This window comes from Astatotilapia calliptera, chromosome 18 (assembly GCF_900246225.1).
Source record: "Astatotilapia calliptera chromosome 18, fAstCal1.2, whole genome shotgun sequence".
NCBI lineage: Eukaryota > Metazoa > Chordata > Actinopteri > Cichliformes > Cichlidae > Astatotilapia > Astatotilapia calliptera.
In genome coordinates this window covers 34,601,771-34,620,881 of record NC_039319.1, presented here as the reverse complement: position 1 = coordinate 34,620,881, position 19,111 = coordinate 34,601,771, and the positions used below count along the sequence as shown (strand labels likewise).

The 19,111-nt window shown below is 41.5% G+C and overlaps 2 protein-coding genes across 9 annotated transcripts in view; one reads left to right on the top strand and one right to left on the bottom strand.

The window, feature by feature from the left end:
• The window catches only part of pappa2 (pappalysin 2), a 94,315-nt gene extending 90,418 nt beyond the window's left edge, over positions 1-3,897 (top strand). The window contains exon 27 of the mRNA XM_026150132.1: positions 2,649-3,897. Coding sequence (XP_026005917.1) covers positions 2,649-2,759 — 111 coding nt within the window. The 3' untranslated portion in view covers positions 2,760-3,897. The remainder of the gene's footprint in view (positions 1-2,648) is intronic.
• A 353-nt stretch (positions 3,898-4,250) lies between these two features.
• The window catches only part of astn1 (astrotactin 1), a 483,242-nt gene continuing 468,381 nt past the window's right edge, over positions 4,251-19,111 (bottom strand). For 4 of the 8 annotated variants that reach the window (XM_026150133.1, XM_026150134.1, XM_026150137.1 and 1 more), the window contains exon 24: positions 4,251-8,016. In XM_026150133.1, coding sequence (XP_026005918.1) covers positions 7,779-8,016 — 238 coding nt within the window. In that variant the 3' untranslated portion in view covers positions 4,251-7,778. The remainder of the gene's footprint in view (positions 8,017-19,111) is intronic. The other 4 variants (XM_026150139.1, XM_026150135.1, XM_026150136.1 and 1 more) reach the window with 2 other exon arrangements.

The following is a 19,111-nucleotide window of genomic DNA, read 5'->3' as shown; positions in this document are numbered from 1 at the left end:
CCAGACTGCCACTAACTGCTCTTTTACAGGGAAAGGGAGAGGTGGAGGGTATAAGTGTGGGAGCAGCGAGGTGTCTGACGGTCTGCGGTTTCCTCGGCCACTGTAAAACAGCAACTCAGCAAGCGGGGGTCGTTTCAAGGAAGTGAACTAAACAGCCATGAGAGTGTGCATCCTGACTGCCGCGGCTCCAGCAGGGTGATGGAGCAAGAGGGGGGGTAATGAAGGCTCAGCCTTTTTCCAGAACTCTCTGTTTCTATGGGGCTCGATGTATGCAGGTGTAGGCAATTACAGGTTTTTAACACAGCGTGACCCACATTGCTTATTTTCACTGCCGCCACACACAAAAAGCCTGGACGTTCATGACATTTCAGTATTATTAATCATTCAACATAAACAGATAATGTTGATAATGTTTCGATTGTTCTGCAGCTGTGGCCACTGTGCATATCTGAAATACTTGATATACTTTGAGTCAATAGTCATATGTGATGTTGTTTGGTTTTATCCCGTGGGGCCTAGGGCTGTTCGATATAACGATATCTATCGGATATAAAAACGTCTGTCGTTTCATTTTACGCTATCGTTTATTTCGTGGTGTCGCAAAATAAACTGTTTACGGCAATATTGTTTCATCGTTCTGATGGTCACTGTAGTGGCTATATTCATTTCCTAAAGTTCTCTCTTTCTCTTATATTTATCTTATACTTCTCTTATACTATATCTTATATAGTATATAACCACACTAAGGACGGACAAGCCTTTGTTTTTATGCGTTGTCGTTAGCAACAACGACGGTAAAACCACGGCGTGTCCGCTTGTTCCACATAAACCTTTCACAATAAAGCTCAAGATCCTGTTGAGACTTTTCAAAATAAACTGAATCACGTGAAAGATGCAGAATGTTTACGGATGAGAAGTAAAAAAGAGCCGCCAGGTGCTAAAAAATAAACCTTAGACTCAAACGTTAGAACAGGCTTTTCCCCGCAGCACGCCGTGTAATAAATACTCACAAAGAAAACGGCGGCCTTTACAACTTATGTCTAAAAATGTATCGTTTCATGCATCGGTTACAACACTCGACTCCAGCTGCATGACGCACAGCTGGAAACACTTCAGGTCGAGCTGCCCGAGATTCACAGAGTTTACAGAAAATGTTACATTTTTGTGATTTATATCGTTATCGGGACGATAGATGTCTTAATATCGGGACATGAGATTTTGGTCATAACGCACAGCCCTAGTGGGGCCAGCTGACTCCTTTTCAAGGAGCTGGAATACTCGAGATTTGAATCAGGTAAGACTGAATGATTGGGCAAAAGGGAAAAGTTACGATGTGAGCTGCCACATCATCTGTCGAAACACTCACGCTTCCGTTAATTTAACAGGAGTGTCTGTTTTTGTCCAACAAGTGGCCAAACCAGAAAGGGCTGTGGGGCTGCTACACGAAACGTTTTCGTCACGCGGGTTTTGTTCGCGAATAGGTTTCGGCAAACAGCAGGAGGCATCTCTCAAACACAGACTTGGCTTTTGTTTGTGTGGATGAAGTAAAAAAAAACCAACAGGCTCGTTCTCTCCATCCAGAGCTTGTTAGGCTTTCTTTCTGTCAAGATGAAGCTGTTAGGGAAACATTTAATGGTCGTGCCAGCCCGGCTTAAATGCGAGTGCTGGCATTTGAAGTGAAGCTTGCTCTTGTGCAGCGCTTTGAGAGCCCTCAGCGAAAGTATCACCCTGTCGTCAGGGTCCAGAAATAGGTGCAGTCAGCAGTGAAGGCTGACAAACTGCTACCTACAACTCTCCTTCTTACCTTTGCTCATTTTCTCCCTCTGTCTTCTACACTTTTCTCTCCCCTGCCTTCTTTCGCTCCGTCTTCCTCTCACTCCTCTCTGAGAGCGAATGTTTACATTTCTTGCAACAGACTGCTTCACGGGGCACCAGAGTTTATTTTGCAACCTGTGGTGATGGCTCGCTTCCTAGACAAGAGCTGGCAGCCTCTGGTTGTTGATTCTTAACATGTGTTCATCCGTTCACCTCCATGGCGGTGCGTTCTGCCCTCCTTTCCCATCCCCCCCGACCCTCAAGGTTTTTCTTGCCGTTCAAAGGCCACGTTGAACCATTTGACATGCGCTTTATCGGCCTCAGGGGGGCTGTTGGAGCGCTCTTCGAAACTGTGAAGAAATGCAGCAAGTACTAAGGGGTGCTTAGCTTTCAGCACAAACACAATGCTGCTAGGTCAGTTCAAGCTAATTTATACTTTATTGTCTGTTTTTGCCATTCACAGTTGTGCTCTTTGCTACAGTTGAAATGTAACAACCCTACCGAGAGGCCTTCTCAATAACTCTGCTTTCACTCAAAGTTCTGATGTAACAGTTCTTCCTATCCCACTGCTTTTTCAGAATTCGTTTCTATGCTTTTTGTTTCACTTACAGTGGAATAGGTTTAGATTGAATTAAAGCTAAGCAAGGACCGGGCTTTGATGAGAAAACCAAACTCACCGGATGTTTGCTTTCTTGATTTAGTCATCTTTTAAGAACTGGAATGCGCACAACGCAAACTGAGAAGTCACATGTCGTGTGTTTCAGCCACAGACTGAAAGATATATAGCAGTTTTGGGAAGCCACGCACTGAATGCTGTGTTTATTTACTGACAGGTCATTCAATTTGGAGCTGACTGCACTCAGGATGAATGCACTTGCCGGGATCCGGATGCAGAAGAGAACAAGAGCAAAGCCAAGCACTTGGAGGGAGGAGGGACACAATAAGATGGAGGGATGATATAAGTTGAACTTTAGTTAAATGGAGTCAAACCACAGAATATCCACCACAACAAACACAGAATATCCCATTTTTAAGATTTTATAACGCAGCGATTGTGATTGAAGTCGGACGTTGTACAATAAAAGGACATTTTACTGTTAAAGCTGCATTAAATATGAGTCATGGTGGTTTGAAACTCGAATTCCTGTGTCCAGTCCAGCAAAACAACCTCCACACATGAATATGTTTTCTCTCCCTGTTAAGAAGTTAAAGGTTATCTTCACTATTGGATTTGTGAAGATAATTCTGTTTTCAACATTAGAGCCTGGCTGAACAGTTTATCGTCCCCTCTGAAATTCAAACCATGATAATTGGATCAAATCACTTTTGTAAATGGACTCGAGTACTGTTCTGGACATGATTAGTCTCGGGGAAGTGAACAACTAAAACAACTGGATGTGCCTGAAACTGTCCAGTACAGGCACAGTCCTCACAGGAAGAGCTACCGAGGGAAAAACACAATTACAGTGACTGTATTTAAAAAATGCCGAGGCAAAGTCTCCTGTTTCCTCATGGAATCCGCCCAAATGCTGTCATTGTACCTGAACGGGCTTCGGATCCTTGTAGTCGTTAGGAATTTAAGTGGATACATGTATGTAAAGACTAACATATATAGACTAATATATTTGGATCACCTAACACATGTATTAGATCACCTATTAGCCACACAGGTCAGTAATATTTCTACTACAAACGTGTATCAGTAGGTTACAATGTGTGCATAGGGCTTCCCAAAAAAAGAAGAACCCCAAAAGAGAATGTTTACTTATATAAATACAACATCAGCAGCATCAAATATTACTGGCTCAAGGGCTCACTGAAACATATCGGCACATGAAGATGAATACTGAAAAGCAAAAAGAGGGAGACTTCTTTGGGAAACCTGGTCACATCATCCACTCAGCACAGACATCTGCTTGCATGTGTTTACGTCAGACAGCTTTTGGTGTCCATTATCTAGAAATAATAAACTACCCCAGTACTATATTGGATCTATAGTAAGTATAATCATGTTTGTTTGTCATATTTTACAAAACTGTACTTTATATTCTATGAAATAAATAGCAACTTTATATTGACCCTTACAACTGTGGACTTGTATTCTGTCAATTACATGTTGTATTGATGAGATGCTCTGACCACAAATAGAAACCTTTAGTGCTATTCAGCTAAGCTAACAAACATAACATAGTACATGAAAAATTTAAATCTACAGTTCTACTACTTAAGTCCTTCTACTTAAGGTTGGCTCCCCACCCAACTTTACACCACTGGGAAGCATATTTACAGCCTGGTTCAACAGCAGTGTTGGGCTCTATGGATAATTTCATACTTCGTAACAGCATAAAGAGATTTTTTTATAACTCATCCTAATTGATTGACAAACAACACAGGCAGCTTCACTTTCACTAATCCAAGTATTCAACTGGACACCTTCATTGTGTTTATGCTATTGTAGCATTTATATTTCTTGTTGTATGGTTCTGCCTGTGTAAGAGGCATGTTTTCGGTTTGGTGAGTGGAATTCCAGGATTTTATTAGTCTGTTGATAATTAGCTAGTTCTCTCTGCAATGCACATGTACAGTGCGGTAATGCTGCTAGATAGCCTAGCTTGCTAGCTTTAGCTGATAAATTGCCATTTCACCCTCTTGTCCAAATGTGGCTCCAAAAACTCTGAATAGTTAAGTAGCTCCAACAGTTTATATAATAGTTTGTGAGCACTTGCTGAGAACAACTTGCAAGTAATTATATGAATTTCAATCAGTGTGCACATGCAAAATCTCTTTAGTAAGCTCTGAAAAATATCTACACAGCCACTTTTTGTAGTATATTCTTTTATTGTTCTCAGAAGTAGCAAAGATCAAAGTGAAAAAGTCGACTTTATGATGCCACATACAATATAGCATGCAGATAGTAGATGGTTGTTTCATGTTTCTGAAATGCTCAAATGGGTCCCCATATCTTTTTTTTATTTTGTTGGTTATTTCGTTTTCAGTTTAGCTCAGCGCAAAAGTTCAGCTGAATTCCAGGTATCATCTACAGATCACAGAAGATTAAGAACCGTATGCTCGTCGTTTTACAACAGGCATCAGTGTGTTAATGTGCAGAGACTGAGATACACAGCAGATATTACAGTACATCATTGGATCTAGTAAAGCACATGTAAATGTAAAATACCAATTGGTGTACATTTATATACAGAAGTCAAACACCGTACTGTGCTCTAACGTGAAGCATTTCTGAAATAATTTGCTGCCTATACAAAAATCTACAAGCGCTCAATTTAGTATTCACATACGAGAACTGTTAAAAATCACCTGCTCGTTTATATCTTTTTTCTTTGACATCAACCTTTGACTTGGCCACTACAGTTAAAGTAACAGTAACACCTAAAAATAACTGTAATTAATAAATGGCAAATTAATAGAGGATAAAACTGTAGCTAGTAGCTTTTTCCTGTTAACAGACAATGTCATGATATCAAATCAAAACTAGAGTGCATTCTGACACAACGTGTGTCATCTTATTATATCTGATCTGTGTTAAATCTAATATATATGATCTGTTACAACATTAGTAAGTTATTAGATATTTCACTAGAACTGACACTTAATGGTACCTTTTGATAACAAAATTCTAAAAAAAAAAAATGATGTTGGCTGATACTAAAAATGACTATCAGATGAAGTCATTCACAGCAGTACTGATACTAACAGAGCAGTTAGGACAGAACTTCATACAGCGTTGCTTTTAAAGATTTCGTCAATAAAACTGTTGTTTTGAAACATTAAATTATTAATGAATTATCATAAATGTTCAATCTGGACCACCTGTTAATGTTAGCTGGTTAACTTTTATCAATGACTAATATTAGCCGTCTGGGTTATCATTAAAGTAGTGAGTAATAATAAAACATTAATGTGAGAGTTGGCATTTGTAACTTGTAACTAGACGCTATTCATTCACCCTCACAATTAGGTGATTAGCTACAAATATGGAAAGTCACCAGAAGCACAAAATCAGCACAGAATAAGTATTTAAGTATTCGTTTTGCCCGTTAACAGTAAAAGAACTATTTGCTAAAGTTTAATAAACTATTAATTTATAACTTACTAGCAGCAGTTAATACAATACAAACCAAAATACCATATTATAATAACATGAGTCAATTCAAATAAAATAAGAATAAGCTGGCAAGAAACACACCAGATTAGCGCACGTAAAATTAAGATGATTAAACTGCTGTTAAACTACAGCTTAAGTACAGAATGATCATTTTGAAAGTATTCACTGGATTAAATCACATTCAAACTTGAAAACAATGAAGAAGGATAGTTTTGACAGTTTTTATTGGATTTGTACAGATTTTAAATCATGTGTTTTTGATGCTTGTTACACCTTCTGTACTACAGCTTAAATGCAAATAACACTACATTGAGCAGGTTATATCACTAAAACTTTGAATGTTATGTACAGGGCTTTCTCTTGAATGTCTATACTACTAAAATAATTCCGACTATTATCTACACAATTAACCTTTCTAAGTTTTGCTTTTCTAGTAAATCTCTATTTGCCTACATGCAATCTTTCCTTTGTTATAGAAACAGAACTTTATAAGGTACTGCCTTTTCCCAGTATCATGTACGACACATCCTGAAGTATATTGCATGTCTTGAACTCTTCGGCATGTTGGAAAGATGAGAAAACAGACAAAAGGTCTGTAACTACATACTGTGAAGCTGACTTCATCCAAAATACATACATGGAGGAGTAGCAGCTAAAAGCAGAATGCCCCCGATGAATAAGGAACTACACGCGGCTAAGCAGCCAATACCAGAACTATTCACGTCATCAGATACTTGATGTCTAGCACAACTGTTCACCTGCTGCAGGTGCTGCATTCATTCATAATACATTTGGATGAAAACCACTAAAAACTGAAGCAGAAAAATATTCATTTATAACCGTTGCTGGAAGGTGAGGCTACAGTGAACTGGACAGACTCTTTTAAGCCAACTTTATATGTAAACTTCATATGAAGTTGACTCCAGATCACAAATCAGGTCCAAGAATCAAGTAATTGCATCTAGGCTTCCTGTAGCCACCGATGGTTGGCGGACAACTTTCCTGTGTTTTCCCAAAACATTTAAAGATTTGGGTACTTTTGGATTTAAGTAGGCACAAAGCAGCTGTTTAAATCTGAAAATGTCCAATCAGAATGAAACCACTTTTTTTCTTTCTAGGTGACTCTGTGGATCAAATTAATGCTTTAAAGAGAAAAAAATCACTTTCCTTCTGTTTCACAGATTTGAAATGATCAAAAAACAAATCGTCTTTCATAATTCCATATCTATGAGCCATGATCAAACAAAACACAAGTAAGTATCATTTACACCATCGCCTGACATCCTACACTCAAATGATTCAATCTGGATAACTGTGGGGTTAGTTGGATTTGAGAGCTGGAGTTGTGTGGATTTTGATGCCCACTAAGTTAAACACACCGGCCTTGATTTGAATATAAAGCTTGTGTTGATGCTAAATTATTCGCTTCACCTAAAATGATGCTTCAGGCCATAAGATCACAATGTATAGTAAAGAAAATACTTATTACAACATAGTCTTATATGCAGTGAAGAATGACCAGTGAGAACTGATCAACTTCAAGAAGAAAGATGCTTCTGGTGAAAGCATCAACGACTGCATTATGTTCACTAACTTAAAGTCTTTCAGGTCTAACAAAGGACAGCAAAGAGACGTGGATTCATTTAGGACCTGATTTTTAGAGCTGACTTTAGAGACCACTGGATACCGCAATACATGAAATATGTTTAGTTCAGGAGCCATTTAAGTTAAAAAAGTTAATGGCTTTTTCAAATAATGTGGAGCATTTGAGACAACAAATACAAATACTGCAATTTGCAATAGTAAACTGTTGTCGTCTAAATCAAATCTGAAACCTTCAGAGCTCCCTGGGCTCGCCGTAGTCGTTATACATGACAGTGAGCGTCTGCTCATCACATGCCTTTTGTACATCCTGGCCCATGTCTGACCAGTTAAGCCCAAAGACTTTGGTGTCTGTGTAACGACAGGACAGGAACTTGAGGGACATCCTGCGAAGACCGATCTTTGGCTCTTGAAGGAGACCCTTACACCATGGGGAGAGCTCATCAAGCTGCGAGAGGATGAGGCCAGCCTTCCTGTTGGGACAAAGACGATAAAGGATTAAAGTGTGGTTGTGGATGATTTTAAGACATGGACACAAAAAGTATATACTTGACACATGTCAGTAGCCTGAATGTGACGGATGCATCACTAAAAACATGGAGCCACAAGACTGCAATCCAGTTAGTCGGTTTTTAATATCGTTTTTTTCATTTTCCACCTCAAAAAAACAAAAATCAGCAAAATTATAAATGAACCAAGTATTGTTGAACTTACGGAGCTTCTTACTGGCATATTTAGAACGACAAACAGATGAATGATGATTCCTAAACTGATGGTCAGATCAGAAAATCAGAAATGTTAGCTGATTTAGGAAGTTTTATGAGGGCTTGTAGCACTAAGTGGTGGTAGCATGCTAGCCTTTAAAATGCTAAAAGCTTTACTCCAAAATGGTAGGGCTGGAAAGAAAATCAGATAAAATACACTGTATATGAATATTTATTTTACAATAATAATAATAATACATTTTATTTATAGGCGCCTTTAATACCCTCAAGGTCACCTTACGATAAAACAAGAACAATAGCAGCAATAAAATCTAATAAACATGGCAAAATAAAATTTAGACATAAAGTAAAAAACAAACAAACAAACAAAACAAAACCACACAAGCATAAAAGTATAAAAGCTGAGGCAGGTAAAAATGGACTAATACAGACAGATCAGCTGTATGCAATTCTGAATAGATGGGTTTTGAGACGTGATTTAAAAGTGGTGAGAGAGTTTGTGGTCCAGAGATCTGGTGGAAGTGCATCCAAAGTCTCGAGGCGGAGCTACTAAAGGCTCTGAGTCCCGTGGTAGTCAGGCGAGCAGGTGGAACAGACAAGAGGGAAGCTGAAGAAGAGCGGAGTGTACGATGGGGTGAGTATGTATGGAGAAGATCAGGTAAATATGGAGGAGCGAGGTTATGAAGCGCTTTGAAAGTGAGAAGCAGGATCTTGAAATTGACACGGAGGTGAACTGGAAGCTGTTTAAGAACAGGTGTTATATGTTCAGTGGATCCAGTTCTGGAAATAATACGAGCAGCTGTATTTTCAACTAAATGAAAGTTTAGACTTTATTTGAGATATTTGTATTTGTCAACTGGTAATGAACTGTGTAGGAATGCAGTCGGTCAGTCACATTAAAAATAAATAAGCATACACTACTCTCACTCAGTGATGTTTGAAGACATCTCCAAGTCTACAAAGGACATGGCCTGTATTTATATAGCGCTTTTCTAGTCCCTAAGGACCCCAAAGCGCTTTACATATCCAGTCATCCACCCATTCACACACACATTCACACACTGGTGATGGCAAGCTACATTGTAGCCACAGCCACCCTGGGGCGCACTGACAGAGGCGAGGCTGCCGGACACTGGCGCCACCGGGCCCTCTGACCACCACCAGTAGGCAACGGGTGAAGTGTCTTGCCCAAGGACACAACGACCGAGACTGTCCAAGCTGGGGCTCGAACCGGCAACCTTCCGATTACAAGGCGAACTCCCAACTCTTGAGCCACGATCGCCCCTTATAGGTTGGTTTTCCGACACAGGTGAGGAAAACCAACCTATAATTACAGAGGTCGGGCACAAGACTGTTAGACACCTGCCTAATACTGTCCAGGGTTAAGGTGTCCTATGGTGCACCGGATTCTGCATCTTGGGGGAAAGGTCTCAACGGACCAGACTCGTTCAGCAGATCCTGCAGATGCTCAGTCAGATTTGGATTTGGGGAGTTTCAGGACTGAACCAACATACTGGGGTCTTGTCATGGTTTTTGAGACTAACATGGATGGTTTTGCACAGGTCATCGTTCTCCCTTTGGGGAGAATCGTTACTATGGGGAGAGGCATGTTCTTGGTTTCGCAACAATTTTTAGGGAGGCGGTTTGTGTCAAAGCAACATCCGCATGTATGCCAAGAGCCAAGGTTTCCCAGCAGAGCAGTGCTTGTAATGAAATTAGAGTTATTTTCTTCACCTGTTACTGATTTTAATATTGGGGCTGATTGATACTGCCTGAAATTGTTTTCAACAGATTACTGCAGCAGCATTCAACCAGCGCTCGAGGCGGCCCAGTCTTTGGTCGTTTTCAAGGGTTTTTTACAAAGTCAAGAAGATAGTCAGCAACCAGAATTGTGGGAACAGCTTGCTGCCAAGGAGCTGAAGGGAAGTGGAACCTTAGTGTTGATGTTCAATCGCCATGAGATGCATTTGACTGTCTGCAGTCCATAAATCACAGTGTGGCTTTGCTGTTATTGTAGAGTGACATCACTGTATCACAGAACCTAAAACCAAAGTCATCCACTCCTGCTTCCTGTCTGAAGCAGCACACAGGGTAAGGTGCACTGTTACCGACACATTCCAGATCTGACCCAAAGCACACAGCGGCTTCTGAAGGTCTGAACCGATGATGGTAAAACTGTGGAAAAATGAATGAATGAAGAAATAAGGGGTAACTAAAGCACCGGTCCTGTTGAAGAAATGCAGTTGATGGACTGCTCTAATACCGTCAAGAGACCGAGGAGAGACTATGAAATGCTCGATCTTGTCCTTTGACCAAACCAGGCCAGCTGAATAATCATCTTCACAAGTAACATGATGCGCAGAGTTCACATAAATACATCTCATTGGGACACAGTGCAATAAATAACCATTAAGCCTGATCAGCCCATTTGGCTGCTGAAGTGAAACCTTGTCAAGTGTTTGTCTAAGGTCAGAAAATGGCAGCGAGAGAAGATTTTGTTCATTCCACGCACAGTTTCTGCTCATTCTTTAGCCAAGGAACCACTTCCATGGCAGACGGTCCCATTATACCAAATCACAAGTCTGCTGGACGTATCGGAGCCACAGCATCACCAGAGCCACAGTGCATTACACTAGTGAACTATACTATTATTCCAGGGGCTTTACCTTACAACATAAAGTACCTTGAGGTGATTACTGTTGTGATTTGGTGCTATATAAATAAAGCTGAGTTGAAAATTGAACTGAACTGCTGACACATGAGAGCTGCAGTCAGTGTGATGAACAAGAACACTTAGAGAGTGTACAAAGAGACAACCAGTCAGAAGTAAGGTGAAATAAATAAGGATTATTTTGCATTGTGGATCATATAAAGCTGCTCTAGTATGGAGTGCAAGAAGAAAAAGTTAAGCTGGATATGTGCCTATAAGACTTCACCACTGAAAAGAATCTCAGGAAACCTTTGTTGCCAAGTTAAAAAATTAAGGATGAATCGACATGAGCCATCAGCCAGACACTGTTGACATAGCAGAAAAACTGCTCATGATGCTTTCTCTCTTCCTTGCTTCTGTCACTGCTGTTATGTCCAGTCTAATATTGATTTGCAAGCTGTGACAGGGTGTGGTTTGTGGCTCAGCTGCAGGGGACGGGTGGAGCAGTGGATTCAGGGTGTGGTGTCAGGGGAGGCTGACCCACACAGCTGCTCTTCATCACCTGATCATGGCTTCCCTGTTTCAGTAGGTTGCCAGGATCTGACAGGAGTGGTGTGTGGTGTGGAGTGAAGAAGGCAGCTGGAAAGCTGCTCCTAGAAAAGCACGAAAACACTGGAAATAAAGATCACTGGACCTGCAATGCTGTGTGCTTTGGGTCCTTTTGTTCCAGTGGTGCCGAAACACAGCAGTGGGAGAGTGGACCCATGACCAACACAGACAATAGTGGAACTGGTGAAAATGGTGGCACAGTTGGCCACCCTGTATTGGGAGCAGGCGGTGGTGCAGCAACAACAACTCGATCAGCTGCAGGACGCTCCACTGGATGGAAGGAGATGACCCCTAGGGCGTGGTGTAGCAGTGGCCTGCTGAGGAGTCGTCTCTGTGGCAACTCCCTTTGCTGTGTGGGGAGGCCCAGGTGGATCGGCTGGGGCTCACCCCGTGAAGACCCGTGCCATAATTTCTGGGGAGATAAGATTGTGCCGGGGGATTGGCCCTTCGCCTACGCCAGACGCCAGCACAATGTGGCGGCTAGGTGACGCCAAAGGGAGAGCCTCGGCTGCTGGATATGATTGTTCTCGAGCAGTTTGTGGAGGGACCTCCAGGAGACATCACAGAGTGGGCCTGCTGCTGCCGGCCGGCCGGCCTGGACATCACTGTGATGCGGTCAGAGGATCACCTATTGGCCAAAAGAGTCTGGGAGGCAGCCGTAACTGGCAGTGGTAAGTCGACCGGTCCCTACTACTCAAATGCAGCTCTGGGCCCCATGACCACCATGGCCTGCTGCTGCAGAGCAGCACCCACCAGCATTGAGTAATTTGGTTGTGAGTAGTGTGTTGTTTTCCCAGCGCCCATGGACACTGCTCCTTACTCACTGGGAGCCACACCAGTGTCAGGGCAGGAGTGCTGGAGGTGAAAGTGCCCAGTGGGACAGGTGCTCTGTGGTGCTGGCCCTTCAATACCCTCCATCAGTCTCAGAGGGACGTACAGCGTGCCACTAAGGTGCTAAGGGGGTATACACCAGGATATGGTGGACTCGGGCTGCACACAGACCCTGGTTCAGCCCAGGCCTTTGCTGGAGGCAGAGTGAAAGCATAATAAAAGCCTTTATTATCATTATACACGGTATAACAAGATTAAAAAGCAGCTCCGTAAAAGTGCATATATGCTAGCATATTTTAAGAAACTATGTAATAAAATAACCATATGAATAATATAAATACACAGTACAAGAGTGACACAGACAGACAGTTTGAGCACTGACAATTTATACACGAGTTCATGCTAGAGTCCAAGGAGCAACGGAATGAGCAGTAGGGGTGGTTTCTGTCTAGAGGTGCAGTGGTCAATGCAGATGTTTCAGTGCAAATTACTTTTGTGCAAAGTTGATTAAGTTGGATTAAATTATTCAATTTTTGTGGTATCTAAGAAATCGGCAGAGGTGGCGTGTAGGACCAAAGGAAACATGACAGGAATCATCAAGCAAAAAAAGCACACTTTGTTATGTTAGTTGCCTTTGCTTAGGCTGCTGCCCCCGCGACCCGGCCCCGGATAAAGCGGATGAAGATGGATGGATGGATGTTATGTTAGTGCCACTGTTGTACAGTTCTAAAGTTCGCTAACATTAGCTAGCATGAGCTGGTTCCACCAGACCAATTAAGGCAGTGAAAGTCCTGCAAAGATTAATGATGTGTTCGTGGTTTCAGCATTTCATTAGTGAGAGGAAGAATGTGCTCTTTGTTCTTCGAGAAGTTACCTGGTCTCACTTTAAAGATAAACATATCTATTTGCAGTAAATCAAAGGTCCCATGTAAACAAAAGTTAACTGCCATCTGGGTCAAATTTCCTACTTTCTACTAACGTGATGAACAACGCTTTTCTTTACCCTTCGTGAAAACATCTAGATGTGGCTGAGGTGTGCCACACACTGCTACCTACTGACCCATGCACCAATAAGTGCATGTAGCCTAATGGTGCTTTCATTTGTACAGGTAATGCTCAGTTTTTAATGCTTTATCTTGAAGTTTTTAATGCTTTTTATGTTGTAAAAAGTGTTCATAGTTGGTAACGAAGCCTTAGAAAAGTCTTATCAAAACAAAGGTAGCTGTTGTTGTGTCATTTTTAATGATCATGTTCTTTGTTCCCTGATTACCAAGACCTGAGAGAACATTAATGATTGCCTGACAATAACTAATTTGCCTATTTTGCAATTTTTTATTTATTTTCCACAAATATTAGTCTATAATATTATAGTCAAACAATGAAAGTCTCTTCAATGACAAGATTGATGTTGTTGTTGTTGTTAAACGTGATCATGGCAGAAGGCGAAGGCCTTGATCACATGACCTCTGAACCCTGCCCGTTCTTCAGCAATGAGATTCTGCTTTGGGCTTCAGCCTGGTAAACCTCCACGTGCCCGTTTCCTGGGGTACCTAGAACATTTGGTTTTATACGATGCTCAGTTTGGATAGAATTTGTAGTCTGATCTGGATTTCAACTTTGAATAAAACCAACCATTAGGAGCAAACAAGAAAAATGTTTTTTTATTTGTGACTTTTTTCCTCCAGTCTCTGCGGCAAGCTAATATCCACTTGTCAAACTCCCATTCAAATGATAACCCACAAGTCCTTTTTTTCACCGTTTGATTTTGCTGTTAAGCTGCAGTTCACTGCTGTTTTGAATGGACTCGCACGCTGCAATAATACCGATGCGGTGGCCTGTGGATTCTGCTGCATTTCATCTCCCATCTCATGCCAACACCGCATTAACTGCTGTTCTGTAAACATACAGCTCATCACCCTATTTCCTAGTGTGTGTGTGTTCATGTTATTTCTGGAAAAGCAGTGCTCTCTTTACACCACAGCTCCCTTCAAACGGGCAAGACACCATCAGTGTCTGTGTTATTTTTGGCAGATTTTGCAAATCACTTCACATGTAAAGATACATGAGAAGCAACATGTTGCACTTGTACTTTGTATACACTGCTGGACTGTCTTTAAAGCCTAATGTGGACAGCCTTAGTGATGTTGTCTGCAGCTGCAGAGAAATTGTTACTTTAATGATGCCAGCCTTGTTGCACTGCCTCTCAGTAGACAGGCAGCTCTGTGTTGTGCTGGTAGTCCGCAGTTAGACTGCCATTCATAAAGTTTTTCTGAAACCTCTTTATATTCCCAATATTTTGACACACATGTCAGTGGTCTGGGGAAATAGGGGATATTTATTTCAATATTCATAAATGTGGTTTGTTGTGCTTTCATTTTTCAGGAAAGCTGAGGAACATTCCACAGGTTCCAAATAGCAACGGCTGTCACCATAAACTCTTGTGCATCTATAGGGATGGAAAATGGTTTCCACAATACAACGTGAGAGCTGCAAAAAACCGATGCAAACCCCAAACATTTGTGTGGTTTTGACCGTGCATATCCAAGCAGGCATACAGACATACACGAATTAGCCACTGGCCTAATATTTGTAAGTCTTTTATTGTGAAAAGGGTGAGGCGGATGGGACTAAAAACCAGTACTGGGATTGGGGTTGAAGGGCGTCAAAGGGCATAGTAGAAATAACGAAAAATTTTAAAATCTGTCCCAAAGATCACCTTTTCTAATAGAATTAGCCAGGGCTTAATTGGTCCCTGGGAGTCCTGTAATGTCCATACACATTGTGCTTTTTCATCACAAGCCTCAAACTTTCAAACTGACCTGACTTTTCTTTTCTGTGGGATAGATGCTGGTGATGAGAGCTCGCTCTCCGGCTTAAGCCCAGCACTTTTCAGCAGTTTTGTGATGAAGAGTCTTGCCCCACAGTCTGACTGTCAACACAGCGGTTATCCATCCTGATGCGTTTAAAGGAAAACATTCAGCACAAAAGACCTGAACTATGCTGCAACTGTGTGCCATTGGGTGCTGGTATATATACACACACACACACACACACACACACACACACACACACACACACACACACACACACACACACACACACACACACACACACACACACACACACACACACACAGTGCATAAAAAACCCACAAAACACAAAAACAAAAGAGGTTATTGACACCAACACCATCTTTCCTTAGAATTGGCCCCACTTTCCAGAAATGCCTCCCTGCAACTTCTTCCACAATAAAATAAAATAAATAAATAAAGCCATGTTCATGAATCACTGATCTGACACAGAGGGAAATCCAGCAAACATCATAGAGCCACAGGTACAAGGAGACAGAATGGTCCAGTGAGTCATCTAATAGTAGCAGCCCTGCGTGACGTCAACTGGACTTGCAAAAGACTGCGAAGACCAAATTTAGGTCAGATAAGGTTTTTGACCTTTTTGGGGCTAATTCATACTTTTTAAAGTCAATTCTCATAAATTTAGGCTTTAAATGATATCTAACTATCAAGCAGCAAACTTGAAAAAGTGTTGCAACCCCTCATTTCTATAAAGATTTCTTGTAAAATGGGAATTAGCGATTTATGAAAGCATTTGCAAACATATGTGGAAATAGAGCATCTTGAGTTTACACAATTCTAATCTAAGTTAATATTTCATATGACCACGTTTATCCTTCAACACAGTCTGAACTCTCTTCGGACGTTTCTTGAAGTAGTCTTCAGGAAATCATCTCCGGGCTTCTTAAAAGACACTGAAAGCTCTTCTTTGGATGGTGGCTACCTGTTGTTCCATTCTCTGTCTAGATGATCCTGCACTGCTTCAGTCCCGCTTTATTCTTGTTCTTTTGTGCAACAAAAATAAAAGCCCTGTCCATATCATCTCTACCCAAAAGCTGCAGACCACTTCAAAACTCTGAAAACAGCTGATTGTAGCAAGTGCATTAGTTGAATGTTTTTTCTCCTTTCTCTTTGGCTGGCCTGAAGGTAACTGAAGAGCCTTTGTAACAGGATATAATTGCAACTATAATTTAATAAACGAAGTCAGTGAAGTAACGCGTCACAATTAAAATCTAATGTACACGTGGAACAAAAATGCTTTCTCACTGATCTGTCAGAGCTTTTTATCTTTAATACTGAACAACATCAGTATACATTATACATTTAGGGAACATAATGGTCTATTTTTTATTAATTACAGTATCACGTATTACAATGTGAGCAGGCTACAAATGGGAAAAAAAGGTGAAAACGCACAAACTGCTAAAAATACTCTAACTGCAGAGGAACCAGTCAATGGCCCCCTGGGTTGCCTCTGATGCTGCTGATAAGGTTCATGTAATTGGTAAGCAAACTCATAACAATGTGCACTGATACTGATAATGCAATTTTCTATTAAAAGTCTATACCAGAGTGTGTAAATGTTTATATATTTCTGTTCATTCTTCAGTATCACAGAAACCAATAAATCACCAGCAGACAAACAGCAAAAAGGCACTTCTGCTTCAAGTGTGTGTGTATTTTCATCCTTGTCTCAACTATAAAAAGTCAGCGAGCAAAGTAAACAGTCTGCGGTGATTATGATTATGATTTCCTGAGAGAAATTCCAACTATAACAATACTTATTATCGCAAGCGCTCTGATTAGAGAGACTGTCAAGGAAAAACAGAAAGAAACTCAACAAAAAGGATCAAATATTTTTCAGTTCATCAAAGGGCACCGAGTCCAACCAAGGACACGGTCGGGACGGAAGGATCGAGGATTCCTTTCTTTTCAGCCAAGCCAAAACATCTAGCGTTTCGAAGTCAATAGCCAGGCGGCGTGCCTAACGTGACGGGTGCTCCCCCGGCGATGACAAGGTCTGGCCCTTGGGAGGAGAATTGTCGAGCCTTGGAGAGACAGTCTTTCGGTGAGTTTATGGTTTGAGTTAAAGCATCACGCAATGTTGCATGAAAAAGGCAACACAAATGTCCCGTGGAGAATGCCAAAGGTTCTCGTCAGTGAGATCCGATACGTTTCTAAAAACAGCAGATCTGAATATCTGCCGCCACAAGAAAGATAAAGCCACATTTGTTCATTCATTTGTTTCCAGATATTGCTTACTTGGCTGATACGAGTTTACATTGAGTCAGAGCCTGAGCGGGGCTCTTGTTATCTGTATTTTGACTAGCTAATGAAAATCTCGTTTATTCTGTCCTCATTGTTTGTGACAGGGAAACTGGGGAATTCTCTTCATAACAAGTCGAACTGATCTGGGAAGATGAAAATGTGCGTGGGTATGCATTTGTGGTCTGGGTGTGTGTGAGTTTGTGTCCACCCTGCTGTTTACTCTCAGCAGCACAACAGACCTGAGGTGTTTGGATGGGAGAGCTATATTGTCTCTCAAGTACCACAAAACTGCTGATTTAAGAACAAACCACAACTAAAGAGACTTACAACAAGGGTTTAGGACAGCAAGGACTAATTTCATGGATGTTTATGAGAAATGCCTCCTACCAATTTCTTACCAAGTACCAGGTCAATGCATACAGTGTTAGCTATGCCAATTATTCTGGCATTTTACAGCTTTTTTACTGTAAAACGTCCCAATATTAGTTAGAATATAAGCAATACAATGCCATTCTATGAGGCAGACACATAGGTGCTCAAAAAACAAATAAATAAATAGAAGGAACACTTTTCTGGGATATTGATGTTGTCGCTTTAGAGTGTATCCAGTTCAAGTATCAGTTTCAGCTGCTTTAATGTTATTATAATTAACAACAGGTGCACTAGAGCGGCAACAATGAGACAGCCCCAAAATGAAAGCTTTTAGAGGTGGAGGCTTGCTGACATTTTTTTCCTCCCCGTCTATTCTGACTGAATTTTTGCTAGTTTTGCATTTGGTTAGGGGCAACGCCACTACTGGTAGCATGAGGCGATACTTGGACCCTGCAGAGGTTGCACAGATCGCAATTTGTCCAGGTAGTCCAACACATGCCATTGCCAACAGGTTTTATGTTTTTCCCAGCACAGTCTCAAGACCATGGGGGAGATTCCAGGAGACAGGCAGTTACTCTAGGGTACTCTACTCTAAAGTCTTTAACTCATCAGCGGGACTGGTATCTGCTCCTTTGTGCAATGAGGAAGAGGATGAGCACTGCCAGAGCTACAAAATGACCTCTAGCAGGACACTGGTGTGAATGTGTCTGACCAAACAATCAGAAACAGACTTCTTGAGGGTGGCCTGAGCGCCTGATGTCCTTTAGTGGGCCCTGAGCTCCTTGCCCGGCGTAGTCTGGAGGAGGTAAATCCATGGAGGGACACACAGACCTCTACAGGCTAGACAACGACACCATGACTGCCATTAGGTACCAGGATCTTCTGTCAAACCCTACACTGGTGCAGTGGGTCCTGGGTTCCTCCTGGAGCACAACAATGCCTGGCTTCATATGGTAAGTATTCAGGCAGTTCCCAGGAAGAAGGAATTGATACCACTGACTGGCTCCCACGCTCGTACCACTGGCACATTATGGTTTAGTCTATCCGATGCCACCAGGCTGCACCTCGGACTGTCAAAGAGGTCTGTGATGCCCTGGTCAACATCTGGTAGGAGATCCCTCGGGACACCATCCACTGTCTAATTAGAAGCATGCCCCAGTATTGTCAGGCTAACTGATTACCATTTTGAATTGCTGTAATGAAATTTCAGCAAAATTGACTAGGCTGCTGCATCATTTTTTCACTTTGACTATTGATTACT